The sequence below is a fragment of the Heterocephalus glaber genome, unplaced genomic scaffold, assembly GCF_053883595.1.
Source record: "Heterocephalus glaber isolate CG9 unplaced genomic scaffold, H.glaber_assembly_v1.0 deba00001606, whole genome shotgun sequence".
NCBI lineage: Eukaryota > Metazoa > Chordata > Mammalia > Rodentia > Bathyergidae > Heterocephalus > Heterocephalus glaber.
In genome coordinates this window covers 21,363,885-21,382,813 of record NW_028258377.1, presented here as the reverse complement: position 1 = coordinate 21,382,813, position 18,929 = coordinate 21,363,885, and the positions used below count along the sequence as shown (strand labels likewise).

Genomic DNA, 18,929 nt, shown 5'->3' with positions numbered 1-18,929 from the left:
GATACGTTATTTGAAATTCCATCTTCACAACTAGTCCAGCCCAGCATATTATTTGTCAAGCTTCGGGCATTTTATCTCTGCTTTGATGACTGAGCCTCTCCAACAACCTCTGAGTTTTCTCCAGGTATTTTCTCTACTGAAAGCTCCAAGTAGACAGGATTTGTTTTTCTTGAAACATCAAATGTGAGTGGTGAGTCTGTCCCTGTTTCTGAGTGAATAACACTGATAATTCATCTCAGCCCTTACAGATAATCAGAGGAAGGGGGCAGGTTCCAGCTTGATCATTAAAATGAGCTTTATACTATTTAGGTGATCTAAATTGTATCTTCTTTTTTGTCATCAGCCTGTTAACTTGACAGTCGTTAGTGGCAGTGATAATTTATTTTTCTTCTGTGGGAAACTTAAAGCTTCCATTTACTAGATTTAGTAAAACAGGAATAGTCAATTTGTACAAACATTTTAATTAATTTTAAATAGAAGCTTGCATGCACAATGTTCTACTCCTGTAAGCCTTAGGAATTGGAAAAAGAAACAGGAACATAAACATTCCACACGTGATACCTGAACAATCAGTATCAGCTGAGACACCTCAACCAGAGAGGGGTGAGGGGAACTGATTAACTCTTTCTATTAATGTTATCTGGCAATCCGCTGCAGGTGCTGCTGCTGTTGCTGTGAGAGGTTTGTATGCGTGTGTTGAGACCTGCTGCATTTTTTAAGTTAACCCCTCAAGTCAGGTTGGGGATTCAGTCTGAAATTTCACAAGGGAGCAGCCATTAATTGCCTACCAAGTGTCAGCTCCTGCTTTGAATCCTTGCATGTAGTATCTCACTTAATCCCCACATAAGCATTGAGAGACCATTTTTTTAAAGGGGAACTTGAGCATCCAAGCAGTTCAGTCATCTTGCCAGAATCTCTCAGCTGGTAAATAGAGGGTTAGGTTTTGAACCCAGATGGTGTTGCCATTTCCTCTTCTACTTTCTCCTACCTCGGGGCAAAATATGGAGTCAGCAGTTTTTCTATAACTTGTCATAAAAAATAATGTAGATTGTGCCATAGTAAAAATAGAAAAGAGTTAGTAATACAGGAAGTTCCTCCCTTCACAGCCTCTGCAGTGAGGAACAACCTGAGCCATACTGTGATGTTCTTGGTTGAGTTCTGTCAGCCTGAGTCAGTTTCCCCAGAGGGACGGTACCTTCCATGCAGGCAGCCCAGTGACCACTAGGGGGCGTTCGCCTGGCATCTGTCTGCACTCTTCCGGATGGCAAAGGAACCACAGTACTGGAGATTTTCACTCCAATTAGCCTGCCTTCACCTTTTTGTATGGCATCAGCCAAGCCCATCGAGTCCCCTACTGTTCGGTGAACATCACCATGTTTTTCCTTTTTTGACCACGTTCCCAGCAAACATGAGCAAACATGTTGGAAAAAAAGGCTGCGTTTAGAAATGTAGAGAACTCTCTGATCTGACTCTTTTCCTTTTTTTCCCAGAGTAATTTAAGTAGGTCACATTTTAAATTTGATTTTCCAGGCACCTGATTTTAAATAAAACCCATTCTTACCTTCTAGACAATTTTTTTTTTCTCACCACGTGGACTTTATACAGAAGTGAGTTTTACTATAAATAAAGACTATTATCCTAGCTATATTTTATCAATTAATATAGGTAAGGCTTATTGGCTCCTATTTTCTACCCTCCTCCACCTTTTAACGGGGAAAAGAATGCAAGCAAGAGACCCATGGTGGTGATTTGTTGTGACTTTCTCTCCCATCCGTTACAGCTCATCCATTATATAACCCCCAGGGCAGAGTGCTTACCTGACTGCACACTGCACAGCCTTACTCACACTCTTGTCTTCTCAGTATAGGGGTACTGGGGGGTGCCAAACGATGCAGATTCGAGTCTTCTCATCAGGAGATACCTTCCGCCTTACCCAGAACAGAAATGCTAAGTAGCTTTTTTCTTGAATGCCGACTCTGTGTGCTTGCAAGACCCAGCCTAGGCACTGCTTTGAAGGTTTTCAGGCTCTGCCTAAGCTCAAAAGGACAAGAGGCCTTGAGCAGCTAACACTGCGTGCAGAAGTAGAGAAAGGAGAATAGTAGTTCACATGCCCATTTGCCTTCCTGACCTAGAGGGTCACTGGAGTCTCTTGAAGAGCTGAGATGGAACAAACGTAGTCTTCCAACTCCTCTCCAAACTTCAAAAAAGTCCATAATTGTTCATGCCAGTTCATATTTGGCCAGTCTCTAATTTGAGTCCTGAGCCCTCTAGGTTCAGAAATCTTTCCTCTGCTCTTTTGTAGACAGTATCTCTGTCACTGTACAGATCCCTCTGCTTAAGCATCCTGAAAATTGGAAGCCCACTCCCTACATTTAGAGGGTTCATCTGAATTCAGTGCGTGTCTTTTATGTTCCCACTTTGAACTCATTCTCCTATGGTAGATTCATAAAGATAAGAATTCTCCCGGAACTAGTGTCCCCAATACTTTTCACAACTGTCCTATTATAAAGCATTTCAGGCTGTTGAAATGTTTTTATTTCAGGTCAGTTTGAAATTAAGGTAAAACATGCCCTTTCCCAGAAAAACGCATTGTGTGTGCAACGTGAAGTTGACTCCAGAAACTGTTCTTTCCCTGTTTTCATAAAGAACACTTTAGTGCTTACCTATAAATCCTGGAGCATCCCTGGATGTCAGAAGCATAGGAGAAGTCTTTACCCAATCAACCCAACATTGATGAACACCACCCTGGTAGGAAATTTAAAAAGGCAAACATAGTCTTTGTCCTCAAGTAGATATTTATAGCTTTTGGAAATGAGACTCATAGAGGTAAGTTAATAACGGTAAAAACTAAATAGAAACTTGACAACACAAGGGGGTAAAAAGGTAGAGTGGGGCAGCTGACTAGTGATACAACTGCACGTACAGTTCTTGGTATGACACCTGGCTGTGTGTGTTACAACTTGTAGGATTCCCACAGAACCTATGCTCACAATCACAGGCAAAACCTGGACTCCCTGAAACATTTACGTCAGTCATTTCTGAAGGTCTCTTTCTGCAGGTCTTAACCAGTGTACCCATTTCAGGCCCAAGTTAGAAGGCAGATTGGGAATGTAGCTTCTTTACAAACTGGTACTGAATTGAGAAGTCCAAAGCCTGAAGGAGACCACTAAAATCCCATTCTTGATAAGCTCTAAAAGGGGAGATTGGCACAGTTGACACAAACTGCTGAAAACTGTCTGTAATCTCATCCCAGACAATCCTTACTGATTTTTCAACCTTCTTCCCATCAAACCATGGGATACAAGAGGATCCCAGGTAAGATATGAGGTGCTCAAGATTTCCTATCTTAACCCTACCCTGACCTTTCCTTTTTTTAAAATGTCAGGCTTATTTAATGCTTAGTAGACATCACTCTTTGAAGTAGGCACACTTGTGTCTTCATGGCATAGGTAAGGAACTGAGGCAGAGAGAGAGTCATTAACCACCATTGTGTCCCATTCCCCTTCTTTTTCTACTGACATCAGCTTATCAGAATAGGAGTCCACTAATTCTGACAAATTTGATGAAATACTCAGCAGTGGATTCTGCTCCCCAGAACCAACAACAGTAAGAATAACAACACCAACAAGGAAGTCAGTGTAGTTTTGTTAAGGGCACAGCATAGAGCTGGGCCAACCTGGATTCCAGGTGGGATCCTGTGTTTACGTGCTTTGTGACAGTGAACAAGTAACTTCACCAGTCTGAGTTTCATCTGCAAAATGGGGATCCTGAATGTAGCCCCCACCTCTTCGGGTGATCATAATGATGAAGCCATGGGTTGCACATAAGGACTCTCTATTGAGCCTAGCACATGCTAAACATTTCATGGGTGGTACCTGCTGTTACTAGTGGCATTCTTACTTGAAAATGGCTCTACACCTCCATAGCCAAGGTCCCCAGCCTATAAGAGGAGAAGTGAAGCCAGAATGCCAGACAGAGCAACTGACAGAGCCCTTCAGATGATGGCCTCATGACCTGGTCTTTTGTCTTTGGTTTTGCAGCTGCCTGCCCTGTCCTGTGCAGTGGGAATGGACAATATTCCAAAGGAACGTGCCAGTGCTACAGCGGCTGGAAAGGCGCCGAATGCGATGTTCCTGTGAATCAGTGCATCGACCCCTCCTGTGGGGGCCATGGCTCCTGCATTGATGGGAACTGTGTGTGCTCTGCAGGCTACAAAGGGGAGCACTGTGAGGAAGGTGAGTGTCCCAGAGGCACAGGACGGCGGTGGGGACCCGGGAGGGCCTGAGTTTGGCTAAAGAGTCCACCCCCAGACTCCCTGCTTCACAAAGAAAGCTTCAACATGTTGTACAGACAACTTCAAACACTTGGCTTTGGTAGACTTCTTTAGCTGTAGAACTGAAAAGGTTTATGGACACAATTCTGGAAGGAATGCTTTGTTTTACCCTTCTTGCTCTTTTTTCCCTTCCTCTTTTCTCCCTCTGCCTTTTTATGTTTCAGGGTTCTCTTTCTCTATGCTAATCTTCCTCCTCTCCTTCCTTCTCCTTCCTTTTTCCTTTCTATCTCCTTCCTTCTCATCCCCCTGTCTTCTTCCTTCTTTTCTTCTACTTGACTTAAATTCTTCTGGATTGGGAATTACTAAACCTATCCAAAGAAATAAGAATCTCTAAGCTCCTTGTCTTCCTCAAAGCTGTTTTTTGCTGGTTTGGGAGTGGTGGTGGTGGTTACCGTTTTGTTTGTTTGTTTTTATGCTTCTTGGCAATCTAAGACCCATGTACATTTGGGTAAATGTTTCCATAAAAATTAGTATCAATAGAGAGCAGCCAGTCTTGAAAGACTGTGGGTATCCAGGTCATTCAGAGACACCATGCGGGGCAAATTACTCTGGTTACTACAAGCACACAGAATTAGAAGAGAGTGGATGTGCAGCAAGAGGGCTAGGATATGATGAATTCCTAAGAGCCCATGATTGCACACATTTAAGGGCCTCCAGCACGCATTGGAATAAATCGGGCATGTTAGACACTGAAGCTAATCTGACCAAGCGTAGTCCACGATCAGGCTTGGAAATCGGGAGAAAGGATCTGGGGGAGGAAGTGTGTAAACAAGGTGGTGTTTAGAAATCAGCTCTAACTAGTCCTAGTTACTCTGCTTGGTTCTTCCAGGAGAGTTACTTGACACCAAGGTGTTAGGACCAAGTTCTGGTGTCAATAAGGCAAGGGAACTCAGCGGCCTGTATCCTTTCATCTCTGTATTTGCCCGTCCAGAATACAGTCTCTAGTTGTCCAGCTGATGCTTCTCACCATATACGGAACCCACCACAGATTCACACACTGACAATCTAGGGCCCCTCAGCCCCTCACCCATTCCCCAACCTTGGCATTGGTTCCATCATTGTCATCCAGCTGAGCTCCTCTACTCTAAGACTGTCTCCCAGAGAAATGTTCCTGTGTGCTCAAACAACTCTTTTCCATCCTATGATCCCAGAGTGAATAAAGGATCAGTTCACCCAGCAAACTAAAGGCAATATGGAGCCTCCTGCCTCTCTGTGTGGATGCTTCCATGGAAAAGATCCTGTTTGACTTGATACACCCTGTTCTCTCTTAGCTTCTCATGAATAAACTTCTCACAGTACTGAGGGATCTCAGGTTTTGTGGGATTCTCAGATGCTAACGGAGCCATTCTTTCATTCCACTGACTTATAGATGACCAGAATTCTCTACAAAATAACCAATCATTACAGCACTCACTGCAAAGTAAAGACAGGGCCTCATCTTTAGATATATGCACATAGCCTTCTCTTACAAAATCCTATGTCTCATAGTTTTACAACTACGGCTATAAAGAGTCAGCTTCCATGACATTATTCTTCTAAGATTTTTTTAGTGTATCGGTAGCAATGCCCTTAACAGGGTTCAGAAGTCTGACCCCCGGATCTTCCCTTACTTAATTCTCTATATATTTCCTCCTCTCACTATAAAAGTTAGCCTCCCTATGTTTGTATCATCAAACCAAGTTGGGGAGTTCAGGTAAAGGAAATACGGATTTAATAACCCTTCTCGAAAGGTTAAAGTTCTTAAAGATAAATGGATTGCAGGAGGTAAGGCTGCATCTGTTGAAAACACGGGAGAGGCCAGTAGTGTGACAAGAAAGGTTAGGACACCCTTCTGCATAAATCCCTGAGTGAGAAGAAAGTGCCAGAGCAGTAACACTGCCAGTCTTAGAATTGTGTACAAGGAAGATTGGGCACATATGCATGAGTGGACCTTCAAGCGGTTCCTCAACTTCTCTACTGTCCCAGCTAGTCTTATTAAATGCCTGGAATAAACTAACCATCCAACAAAACAAGGAAGCCACGTGGAACATTACCAAATGATGAAATCTCCCCTATTGATTTCTGCCACCCAAAAAAGAATGAACCAAGGTGATTCATATGCTGTTTTCAAAATAGAAAATGGAATAAGCAAGTCTGCATCAGCACTTTTTCTTCCATTTAGCTTTTTTATTTCTGATATTCATCATAGTCATAACATTCAAACAATTTACCTGAAGTGGCCATGGCAATGAAATCAATAGTTGCCATCCTGCATTTTTGCTGCATAAACATTGTTGTACTATTAACAAATTTGCCCCAGAAAATGAAAGGACATGTTTGCGAGGTCTTGTTCAATGATGGCTGGGGAGTGGGATGGTGATAAGAGAGGAAGTGACATATTAGTTTAAGTCAGCCATGTTTTCATGTCAGTTTCATGGTTGAGTCATTTTTCACTGACATTTAACTTCATAAATGTAATTCATGGTTCTTCAGGGGTTTATAGTACATATTGTTTGTAAAACTCCTTGACCTCCTTTTTTATCCTTAGGGATAGAAATTGCATTCACAACCTTCTTTTGTCAAACCTACAGAGGACCCAAGACTAAATGAGTTCTAATGATTTCAGCTGCTAGGGGGCTGGTGTTCAAGGCACAGGACACTGAGCTGGTTAAGGCCACTGTCCCCCTTTTAAGTATAACACTGTTTCTATTTATAAAGCTTTGTAAAATGCCACGGTCTCTTCTGCCTGCTAAAGACCCTACAGATGTGGCTGCAAAATCGCTTTATGAAATTGGAACCAAATTTAAAATTCATAGTGAAACCACTCCTATTGAAGTTAGAATTTAGTTATTCCATCAGCTTCTGTAATTATATAGCACTAAGGGCATATTTACTGATATCACTGGCCAGAGAAAGGGTTAGCTCATATTTCTAGATACTATAAATGGTTCTTTTGATGACGTTCTAGTACTGGGCTAATAAATCTCTGCAGATTCTTCTCCTTCCTTCATACCATAATTCAGGGTAGAGAAGAGAGAGCTAATTTATCTGGAAGAAAAATGCCTATCTCTCCCTCTCTTTCTGTCTTTCTCCCTCACCCTCTCCCTCACTCTCTTGTCTCTCACTTTCTCTCTCCCTCCTTCCCTTCCTCCCTCCCTCTCTGGTATTTTTATTATTTCATCCTTGTAAGAAAAAGATTATGATATATTTTTGAAAGCTTCTAGCTGTTGGCAACTCACTAAACATTTTAAGTGGCTAATTATAGCTTTGGAGCAAATTTCGAGGCAGTAACACACAGGATTTTTGTGTATATTTTGATTTTGCTTAATTAGAAATGGGAACAAAGTAAAATGCAAACTAGAACTTCAGGATTTCCTTTATTAGAAGAATGTGAACGTGATGGGTTCTGAATGAATTAGCTAAAATTTTGCAGAATTATTTCAAAAACCAAGTAGTAGCACTATTTCTTTTTCTAATCAGTCCTTCATACTGGAAATTTATCCGGATAATTTGTCATTAGCTTTACTTATAGCAAAGTCTGTCATTCTTCTTAATAGCAGTTGTATATTGAACACATACTATATTCCTTTAACTGCCTTAGGCAGGAAACACCAAAGGCACCACACAGCTCCTTTGTCACATACCTTCTATGTGTTTAAACCTTTCACTTCAAATTTACATGCAGCTGTGTTCCACCATCCTCACAAGAGCAAATTGGAAGGCATCAGAAGGGTTTATATCATCAGGAGTTATATTCCCCAAGACAGTGAATTCAACTCTAAAGTGATTGTAACAAGATTAAGTAACATCATCATAAATATCTTCAACTAATAATAAGTCACTGAAATTCACCTTTCTGGTAGAAAAGAATCACTGTTTTTCTCCATGACTACAGTTTGGAAGTGACTTCCATAAATAATATCTTCTTGGGAATATCCAGATGGGATCCTGAGAAACAGCTCTAAATACTGAAAATTATTATTTTTACCTAAAGCGAGGGGTGTTCTTTGGAAGCTTCATGGAATATTGTGATTTCTAATAAATCCAAACTCCTCAAGTCTCATGTCTCCCAGGACTAGACAATGTGTGGCATGATGTGTTATTAGTTGATGTATTATCAGTATTTAAAAACACCATTATTTTGTGAAAAATAAGAAAAGAAGACGTCCAACATGGGCAGTGTAGCAGTAGACCCTAAAGATAACTAGGACCTCAAATGGCTACCATCTCACCATAATGGTGAATTATTTAGAGACTAAAAGTCTTCCATATTTCAATGTTGACATTAGACAAGGAAAGAAAACAAAATCTTCTCTGAGGCTTTGAACCAAAGGTGGCATGCATGCATGCACACAGAGGATTGAATTATAGTGTCAGTGTGGTCAAAAAACCTCAAGAAAAGAACTTCAAGTACTATCTGGCTGGCTAGCCCCCCAGGTGATATAAGAAATGTGAAGCTATTAAATGACAGAAATGTAAGTCATCGTCAAATAAGGTGATGAGATTTCTACATTTCGTCACAACATCACAAGACAATGTTGAAGCCCTCTGCAAAACTCCATTCTTCCTCATTCAAATCCCAGATTATGCAGAGCCCTCTTCTCCCCACGCCATTGCACCGTTTTCTAGTAACGCTAAGGGAAACTGGTCTGCTTGTAAAAGGCCCTATTTGTTTAGCCTGGATAGAGATCCAGTGTTGAGCTCACATGGTCATGCAAAGAAGTCCTGTCCTGGAGACCTGGCTTTTGCAGCTCTCTCCTCTCATCTTTTTGAGTTGATTCTTGAGTAATCATCCTCACACAACCTACTGGATGCGGATGCATTTCCTCTCTGATCATAAAGACAGCCGAAGAATCAGACCATAAAACAGGCAAGGATGACAATAACCAGAATCTGACCATTAAGTTAGCCAGTTGACTGGTGGAGGGCTGGTGCCGTGACCAAAGATACTGTCACTTGTAACCACCTTGTGACCATGGGAAGGTTCCTCTTTTAGATCAGTTCCACACCCAGTTTCACCTCGTCCATCCTGCAGATTCACTAATCCCTTCAGGGGGTGTGTTCAGAGCATGAAAACCAATTTTAAACTTAGCTTACGTGAAACTTAGAAAAATTACCCATTTATGGGTGTCATGGACTTTCTTTATAATTTTTTGTTTCCTTTCAAAGACAGTGATTAATGAAGTTGAATGAGCCTCGCTACTTTTCCCCCCTTAGCATGAGGGATAGAGTTTGATGACACATGCAGAAATATCACAGGTATTTACATTCTTTTTTTTTTTTTTTTTGGCACCGGGGATTGAACTCGGGTCCTTGCGCCTGCGAAGCAGGCAGCGGAACCACTGAGCTAAATCCCCGGCCCAGGTATTTACATTCTTAACATGGGGCCATCAAAGTATGAAGGTTGGTAAGTACAGGTTGAATAACAAAGGTTGAATAACACACCCTCTCTATGTATATAGAACCTGCATCTGATTCTTCCTAATTCTGCTTGAGAAATCCTATTTGTTCTCTTGGTTCTCTTCCAGTTTGAAATTTGGTGTTTTGACATACAAAAAAAAAAAGAAACTGTTATCTTCATTAGTGTTCTTCAAGGAGACCACGGAAGTTATTACCTGGCCTGCTCATTTGCTTGCAGTGGATAGGAATTGGTGAACCACTGGCCCATTCAGTGGAAGGCTTGTGCCTCATGTCCATCCCCCCCATGACTGATCAATACTTTTCATCTCTGTCTCTTTTCAGTGGATTGCTTGGATCCCACCTGCTCCAGCCATGGGGTCTGTGTGAATGGAGAATGCCTTTGCACCCCTGGCTGGGGTGGTCTTAACTGTGAACTGGCGAGGGTCCAGTGCCCAGACCAGTGCAGTGGGCATGGAACTTACCTGCCAGACACGGGCCTCTGCAGCTGCGACCCCAACTGGATGGGTCCCGACTGCTCCGTTGGTAAGCCAAGAGAGTTTCTCTCACTTTTCCTAACCTCATACTCTGCATTCCTCCCATTCCCAGATGGATGGGAATCTCCTCTTCACACTCGTGTGGGATAAGGGGTCTTTGGTCCGTCACATAGTGCCTTTCTCACTGTCTTCTCCTTGGCTATAGAGTCTGTGATCTTTGAGAAATGAAACAAACAAATATAACACCAAGTTGGTACTTGTGCCTTGTTGAATCCATCACCACAAATGGATGAGGGGCCCAAGAGGGATGCTTTATTTGCTTTACAGGTTTGCTTACGTACACTCCCTAAAGGTACCAGAAAGCAAAACAGAACAATTCAGTCCCAGACAAACCAAGTAGCATGTCCAATAAAACAGAAAAGAGGCTCCCTCGGGGTGCTGTGTGAACATGTTATAAAGCTCTGCAATCCTCCAGTGACAGGGAAATAATGAAGTTGTGCTCTACACTTTATTTTCCTAAAATTAAGAGTGTGTATCTTACCTCCCAATTGACCTTAAAAATGGAGCAGTTCAGCAGTTCAAGTGGGTCCCAACCTTCCCAAGAAAGGGTTCATTTGCACTGACGAGCGCCTGTCCAACCAAGTGATCATCATGCAGCCCCCTCCTCCAAGTAGGGAGACAGCTGTGAGATTGCCGTGGCAATCAGGAAGGGAATAGGTATGAAACTTTGCCTACAATGGGAAAGAAATGAATATTTCATTCCAAAAAGAAGAAAAAAAGGAGAGTCAGATAAAGTGGGCTATTTGGGGATATCTTCTCCGCCCACTTGACTCTGGATTCTTCTTTGATGGTGAGGATCCTGGCAAAGCTCTGCAGAGGATGGGGGAGGTGGAGAGTTCTAGGTCCAAGGCCCAGTTGTGCTGCAGATGTGCTGTGTGACTTCGAGTCAGTCACTGGCCACCCCTGGCCTGGTGTTCTCTCCCCTGGCATGACGAGCCATGCCTCCCTCCGTAGACTGTTGTAAGGATGAATGTCTGGCACGTGCTTGTCCTCGAGTGAGAGGTCCAGAGAGTGCATATCTGTCTGTCTGTCTCCTCCCCGACCACAAAAGACTTTGAGCTCCTTTGAGAAAGAGGCTGTGTAAATGCAGCACAATTAACAGCGGCCCTCATTGCCGCCAAAGGCTGATCTGGGGAACGTGTGGGTCTGCAGTCATTGTGGGGATGGAGCCGGGGACCCCCAGTGAGCCTCGAAGGCTTGGTCAGTTCAGGCTGTCAAGGGGGAAGAATCCCAGCTAGAGAGGGAGTCAGGATCCTCTTTTCAGATGGGTCTCTCCCAGTCAGCTTTGCTGAGCTGGGCCCACTGCCTGACCTCCCGTCAGGTCAGTCTCTCTCTGTAGACAAGTGGTTGTCACATTCTAGTATCAGAACTACCCAGAGGACTTGGTAAAATGAATTTGTGACCCCGCTTGCAGAGTTTCAAAATCACATGGTCCAACCAGGGCACGTGAATTTGCATTTCTTACAAGTACCTAGGTGAGAGTGATGCTCCTGGCCCACGGGCCACACTTTGAGAAAAACTGCTCTAGAAAAAGGAATAAATAATGATGATGGATTACTACTGAGCCGGCAAAGAGGCAAGCCTCCGAAGATGTCATAGCTGCTGGGCCTCGGACCTGCTCCCGGGGCCCGGGCCATGTGTATGGTCTGGCTTCCGTGAAGGGTTTTACCAGCTGCCGTGTTGAGCTGTAATCATTGTTTTTCTTCCAGAAGTGTGCTCAGTAGACTGTGGCACTCACGGCGTCTGCATCGGGGGAGCCTGCCGCTGTGAAGAGGGCTGGACAGGCGCAGCTTGTGACCAGCGCGTGTGCCACCCCCGCTGCATTGAGCACGGGACCTGTAAAGATGGCAAATGTGAATGCCGAGAGGGCTGGAATGGTGAACACTGCACCATTGGTAGGCAAACGGCAGGCACCGAAACAGGCACATATTGCTTTATTTTCATAAATCGTAGATCTATAGTGATGGTCGTGCATTGCAACTGGCTGTTCCTTCAGGGACACAAGTGCTCTCCAACATTCCTGCTGCCTCTCCAAATCTCCACGGGGATAGGGAAAGGGAAAAGCAAGGTCCCTCATTGGAAAAGCCTTTCCCTTCTTTCCAGGATGCTGGGTTTGGAGGAAAGGGACCAGACAAGATTAAAAAAAAAAAAATCCAAACTACTGATCTCGGGAGGGGAAAATGCACATGCATGGGAAATTATCAGTGCCTGGACGTTTGGGCACCCGGGCTCACTGAGATCTGCAAGTCTTCCCTGTTCAAATGCTCTCCCAAATGGCTGGATCCCCAGGTCCCTGCTTGCTCACAACATGAAATCACTTAGTGCAGACCAGGTTAGATGCAGGCAGGACTTCCCCAGGATCTCTAGGTAACCAAGTACCACTGTCACCTATCTGAGCAGCTTCCTGCAATCCATCATTGGATTCCTGATCCTCCTCTTCATCGCTGCCACCAGTTGACGTCTACTCTGGTTCCATCTCATTCTCCATTCAGCCACCTCCTTATATAATTTTCTCGGCCAGGAATAGTCTTTAAAGGTCACTTTCTTTGTTAAAAAAGAATGGTTCTGAAAAGTTTTTCTTTTTTGATTTGTTTGGCCCTTTGCCATTATTGAGGTTTAAAGGAGAACAATACCATTTCGGACATACCCTTGGATAGAGGAGTTGGAAGCCAAGGGTTTTTGGCTTTCCACATTCTCTTAACAGTTGGGATTACAAAGTTGTCAACTTGAGCATCATTTTCCTTCCAGTTTTTGCTTTTGTTGTTTAATTAGGTCAGTCCTGGGATCCACTTCGTGCCAAGCTAGCTAATTCCTTGGCTTCGTGGAAACACTCAGGGGACTTTCCAACAAACTACTGTTTACTCCTTGAAGTTACTTCTGCTACCAGCCAATGATTTTGGGACCTTTCTCTCTGTCCTAGCCCCAAAACTTCAGCCATTGCTTGGCCATCTAAAAAGACAGGCTAAAGAGCTTGCCCAGGGCTGACTGATGAGATCAGACTCAGTTTCCCATGCTGTTCATTCGGGTGGTTAAGCAGAGATAAAATGGACCAACTCTGCATTCAATTTCCCTAGTTCTGTCTAATTGGGTATCCGAGGGGCAGCGTGCCAATCAGGGCCACAACCATAGCACTGGGACCCTGCTGGGACAGTCTGTTGGCAGTGAATTGTTTTTGCAATCTCTCAGTGATGTTCCAGGTCCTGCTTCCCCTGCAGCCATTCTCATCTTCAGTTCCCCACAAAGGCTAAGGAATAATTCATAAGAGTTTCAGGGCAGGGGTTGCCCAGCCCAAGACCAGGACAGTTCTTACCTTAGCTTCCACTCTTCAGGGTCATTCCTCTTGATGTACTTTTGCATGCCCAACGTAATTTAAATAAAGACTTTTCCCTACTCCTTCATCTCCACAGCCCATATCCCCTCTCCCTCCTAAAGCTCTTGATGATCAGTAACTTTAAGGTGGATAGTCCTACTTTCTTATCCCCTCCCTTTGTTCTCCTCTTCTGACATCTGAGAGATAGGGGGACAGGGTTCATTTGCCCACACTGAAGGCCACTGGCTCACGCCTACCTATGACTTGTCTTTATTCCGGAGATAGCTCACAAGAAGGCAGTTCAGACAGAGAAGAGCAGGAGTTAGCCAACGACAGTAGGGAGCCAATTCTGGCCTGCAGCCTGCTTTTCTATGGCTTATAATCTAAGAATTGTTTTTACATTTTTTTAAGGGCTGACAGAACAAAAAATACTTCCTGACATGTGACAATTGTAGGAAATCCAAATTTCAGTGTTCTAAGCAAAGACTGGTTAAAGGCAGCCACACCTACTTGTGACATCTTGTCAGCTCCCGCTCCACATCTTAGTGTTGAGCAATAGGGACAGAGACTCCATGGGCCACAATGCTGATTGGTATCTGGCCTTTTACAGGGGGAAAAAAAGCCCTGAATGAGAGAGTTGCCCAAGTCTTGATGGAAAGAGAGGGAAAGGGGAGGGATGTTGCTGTTTCCATTAGGAAAAGACATCAGTTATGATTTGAAGGCTACCAGGGGCCAAAAGAAAGGGGGAGACGCAGATACAACAGACTGGGAGTGGCGAGAAGCCAGCAAATGAGTTGTCGACAGCTTTGGTCTCCGTAGAGAACGGTGCGGATGTGGCCAGCAAGAGAACACAGGTGCTTTGGTCAAGCTGGCCCTTTGGCTGAGATGAATTGGAAAAATGTGTTTCTGCCACTTGAAGCATTTGGCTCAAGTACCATAGCTCTGTGAGCTGACATCACGAGTCCTTGAGGGACACTGAGGAAGTGTGAATTTAAGTGCCACATAAAGCTCCCCAAATAAAGAGGGTGCTTGCTAGTGCAGGAAAGTCTCCTGTTCAGAATTTTGATGTTCTGTGATTTCAGAGTCTGTGCTATGTACTTGTAAAGGTTTTGAATGCCAAAAACTTTCCTTTTGAGAAATTAGAGCTCTGTGTGGTTTTACTAGTAGGACATGTGCTATATCCCCGCAATTTTGTTCACTGGAGTTTTCTTTAAAAAGCGAAAAGAAAAGACAAAAAGCCAAACATCCCTTGGTTGCTGAGATTTTCTATTGGAAAAGTAGAGAGATGTTCATACATGCATAATTGCATCTCATGCTTTTCAACCTCTGGCCCCCAGAGCTGTTTCGCAAAGTCTTAGTCTTATAGTTGGAACAGACACTCCTGTCATTTCATTTAAAGTAAATGCCACGATTTACAAGCTCAGAATCAGTCCTCCTCCTTGGGGATACTGCCAGTCAGAGAGGAAAGAGAGGCTCTTAGGACCTTTCCAAGCAGAGCCTCAAATGCTGTATTTTGAAAATAGAAAAGAAATAAGATTGAAATGGCACCCAGTCAGTAAACAACACACTGGAAAGTTTGAAGTAAAGCAGAACACTGGGTCATTAAGGATGGGTATTTAGGTTGTTTGTGGCCTGTCTTCAAAAGGTCACAGTGAGGTGGTTTTCTTGAGGTCACTGCAAACAGTCAGTAGAATAATTCACATCAGCACCTGTCGATTGCATTTGTTAAACTGAAGAGAGCAAGATGAGAGGTAGGGAAGAAAAGGCTGAGAATTAAACCACAGACCATTAAAACTCAGTGAAGTAGAAGCCCCAGGATCTATCCAGGTCGGGTCAAATGCATTTCTGAAATGCAGCCAAATTATTTATATTTGGAAATTTAGTACATATTGCTATGGATTTAAATAGAATGCATAATATTGCAATGTAAACTGTTAAAGCTAATTTATCAACAGACTGGATTCTGTCAACCAGTAATTCTTATGTTACCTCTTTCTAACAAATTAAATATAAGGTGTGGCTGAAAGCTACAGAATTGCATAGATAAGAAATATACTTTGAAGGCAAACCAACCACAATTCATGTACATCTTTGGAATATATTAGCATTTTTTTGATAAGGTACAGTTAACTCTTAGGTATAAATTAGAAGGCACATTATTTGGTAAGAAGAGGCTTATTTTTATTAAATGATCTTAAAAGGAGTTATTCCCATCACCACCACCTCCTTATCACTTGCCACCCCTCCTTATGTATTGAAGATTTAACATAAGACAGCCATCCAGTGGTCATACCACCAGAGCATGAAGGAACTATAGCATTTTTATTAGGTCAAAATCACTGTGAACTATAGTAAACTCAGATAAGTGCCTCTTATATTACAAAGAGATGACATAGATGTTAGCACGTTTTTCCAGCAGAATAATTGGGCAAAATACAAGGAGAAGCCAACATTCACTATCACCATGGGATACAAGGAGGGAAGCTGAATATTAATGTTGCAGTGTTGGAATTATCTGCGGAACGTGAGTTATCCAGACTGCGCTCTGGTAGGACAAACAGACACACCCACAGACTGAGTTTGCCAATGCTGGCTCTTTCCAAACCTGGATGAATTGTTTGGTGTTGGGGTCATGGGCATGGTAGCCCTGCTTGTGTCTTTTACCTGTGTAGTCCTGCATAGTCACATTTCAGAGCCCCGGTGATTTGATGCCTAAAGCCACGTGGGGCAGAGTGGCCTGAGCAGGTGCCGTAAGTCAGAATAGTTTTCTTTTCCCTCGATTGCTCTGGGCCCTTCTATCCTTCTTCTTTAATTGATTGGGGAGAGAAATCAGTTCTTGTGATGTTAATAATAAAGAAAATGAATCTTTACCCAAGGTAAAACCAGCCGTGCGACAATGTGATGTGCTGATTAAGTGGTTGTCATCAAAAGTAGACAGGGTCACGGTCCAAGAGGGAGAACACTTCAGAACAATAGGGAACTGGCTGGGAAGAAACTGACTGTTAAAATTAACCAACTTCAGACTGAGGACAGCTGCCTCTGCATCTCATTCTGGTTTCATTCCAAGGGATGGAAACTTTTTTTCTCTCCTCGTTACTGTCCTTGAACATTTGAGCTTTCATGACTCTACAGTGAGAGCAAGTTGCGATGAAATTAGCCACTGTGGAGTCATTCTTACCACCAGGCCTGTGGAAGCAGCTCCCTCCCTGATTGGTTAATTAACCCGATCCTCTGGGGGCTCTCACTGGAACTATCCTCAGAGTTCCTTTTCTTTCTTTTTTTTAAGTAAAAGCCTGAAGTGTTAGCCTTTCACTATTAAAGATTACAGACAAACTGTCCACTAAGTCATTCCCCTTTACACAGTTTGGCCAAAATGTGAGCCTTCTCATTCACTGCAGGTCAGGCACCCCACATGCCCAGAAATTCTCTCTGGCTCGGGGTCAGATAGTCTCTTCTTCGAGGTTTCCTATCCAAACACAGAACAAAGACTGGGAGGTAGAAGTTACGGGGACACATTGGTACATCGTTGCAAAAAATAAAATAAAATGACAGGAAATAAATGTTTTATGAGTAATGAGATTCTCAGCCCTGGAAGTGTTTACTTTCTTGCCCTAAATGTTGAGGAAGGACTCTTAGCATCAGTTGAAAATAAACAGGTTAGAGACAAACTTCATCCTAACTTTACAACTCGATCTGTAGTTTAAGTGGAAGTATTTTTGGAATTGCTTCCTAAGTGATTTAATAACATCTGCTCATCAAATGAGCTCTCATCATAAAGAAAAGAGGAGAAGAATTCTTAGTGTTTGTGTTCTATGGGGAGACAGGTTCTTGCATTCGCCTCTGTACTATTTATTCCCTTCAAGTTTCAGGGGAGCTAGCTGCTTGGTTTACTAGCTTGTAGCCCACAGTGGCAGGGTCAGACCCACCAAGTGCAATTATGTGTTGCTCGACAATGGGGCCGCATTCTGAGAATCATTGTCATGTGAACATCCTACAGTGTACTTGCCCAAACAGTCTAGGTCATTCACTCAGTGTGGCCTCTTGCAGCAATCAAGAGACAATGCAAAAAGCTGCTGACAAAACACAGCGTACCTTTTTACAGTAAACTTTATAAGGAGGAGCATACTCTACAATAACAATAAAAAGTGCAGTACAGTAAATACTTAAGCCAGTTTATTATCATAATCAAATATTATGCACTATATTTAATTGTATGTGCTATACTTTTAATATGACAGTAGGTTTGTTTCCACCAGCATCACTATGAACAGCTGAAGAATGTGTTGTGCTAGGAGGTTAGGATGGCTGCATTGCCACTAGGTGCTAGAGATTTTTCAACTTCATTGTCATTTTGTGGGGACACTATCATATATGTGGTGTATCGTTAACCAAAACTTCATTACATAGCTTGATAAAACAATACAAGATTTCATAAGAGCCAAGAACTAAAAATGGCTTGCAGCTCTTAGAACATAAAACCATGGGTGAGAGTTAGCACAAGGAAGATTCCAGACTCAAAAGAAAGGACACCCATAAGAATCTGGTCTTTTGAAAAGGTGGACTGAATTGTTGCAGTATATAGTGAGTGCCCTTCACTTGAGCTTCTACGAAGCATCAGTGTCTTTTCCAAGTCTATGATTCTTGGATCTCACAATGTGCACTAAAGTTTTACAATGAAAAAAAAGGGAAAACAAAGGGCTCCAGAGAGCTCCATGCCTGTAGATGTTTGTGAAGGACATCTTTCTTACTGCTCCATGCCTGCTTCCTTGTGCTGTCGAGGAAAAATAGACAGGCTGACCAGTGGTGACACCCGTGTTCTGGGTTTAGCTGCCACAAACATTCCATGTCCCCTAAGGTGAGTCACCACACCCTCAGTTTTCTCCTGTGGTAAATAGGGAAGTTGGCCCCATATTTGCTTTCTGGGATGTGATGCACACACATGAGATGCTTTTCATTTGTGTACAGGTGTACTTTATTGAATAGTTATGTGGGGCTTTGAAAAACACTAGGAAAAAATAAACTAGCATATCAAACTCATGATTATATAGGTGTTACTGTGTATAGATGTGGTGGAAGTAGGTAGCATTATTAGGCTGAGTAAATTTAAAGAAAAATTAAGTAAATAACAGCGTAGATATTGCAAATATCACAAATGCAATATGTGATTGACTGAATTTAGAACACACTTGAATGAGGTGGTCTCTAAGGACCTGACCATTTCCAGAGTTTTATTACTTTTGATGCAGAATTGTATGAATGAGCCAGTCCAATACAAGCAAGCCTTTCTGTCTTAGGTAATATGGGTCTTCAGTGTAGGTTCCCGTAATACACTGTACTGACCCACACAAAAGGG

The 18,929-nt window shown here is 42.9% G+C and overlaps 1 protein-coding gene across 18 annotated transcripts in view; it reads left to right on the top strand.

Moving 5' to 3' along the window:
- Tenm2 (teneurin transmembrane protein 2) overlaps nucleotides 1-18,929 on the top strand; it is a 1,248,268-nt gene that overhangs the window by 1,114,741 nt on the left and 114,598 nt on the right. For 15 of the 18 annotated variants that reach the window (XM_087194517.1, XM_087194513.1, XM_087194515.1 and 12 more), the window contains 3 exons: nucleotides 4,041-4,235; nucleotides 10,055-10,255; nucleotides 11,976-12,188. In XM_087194517.1, the coding sequence (XP_087050643.1) occupies nucleotides 4,041-4,235; nucleotides 10,055-10,255; nucleotides 11,976-12,188 (609 nt within the window). The remainder of the gene's footprint in view (nucleotides 1-4,040; nucleotides 4,236-10,054; nucleotides 10,256-11,975; nucleotides 12,189-18,929) is intronic. The other 3 variants (XM_087194510.1, XM_021239927.2, XM_087194516.1) reach the window with 2 other exon arrangements.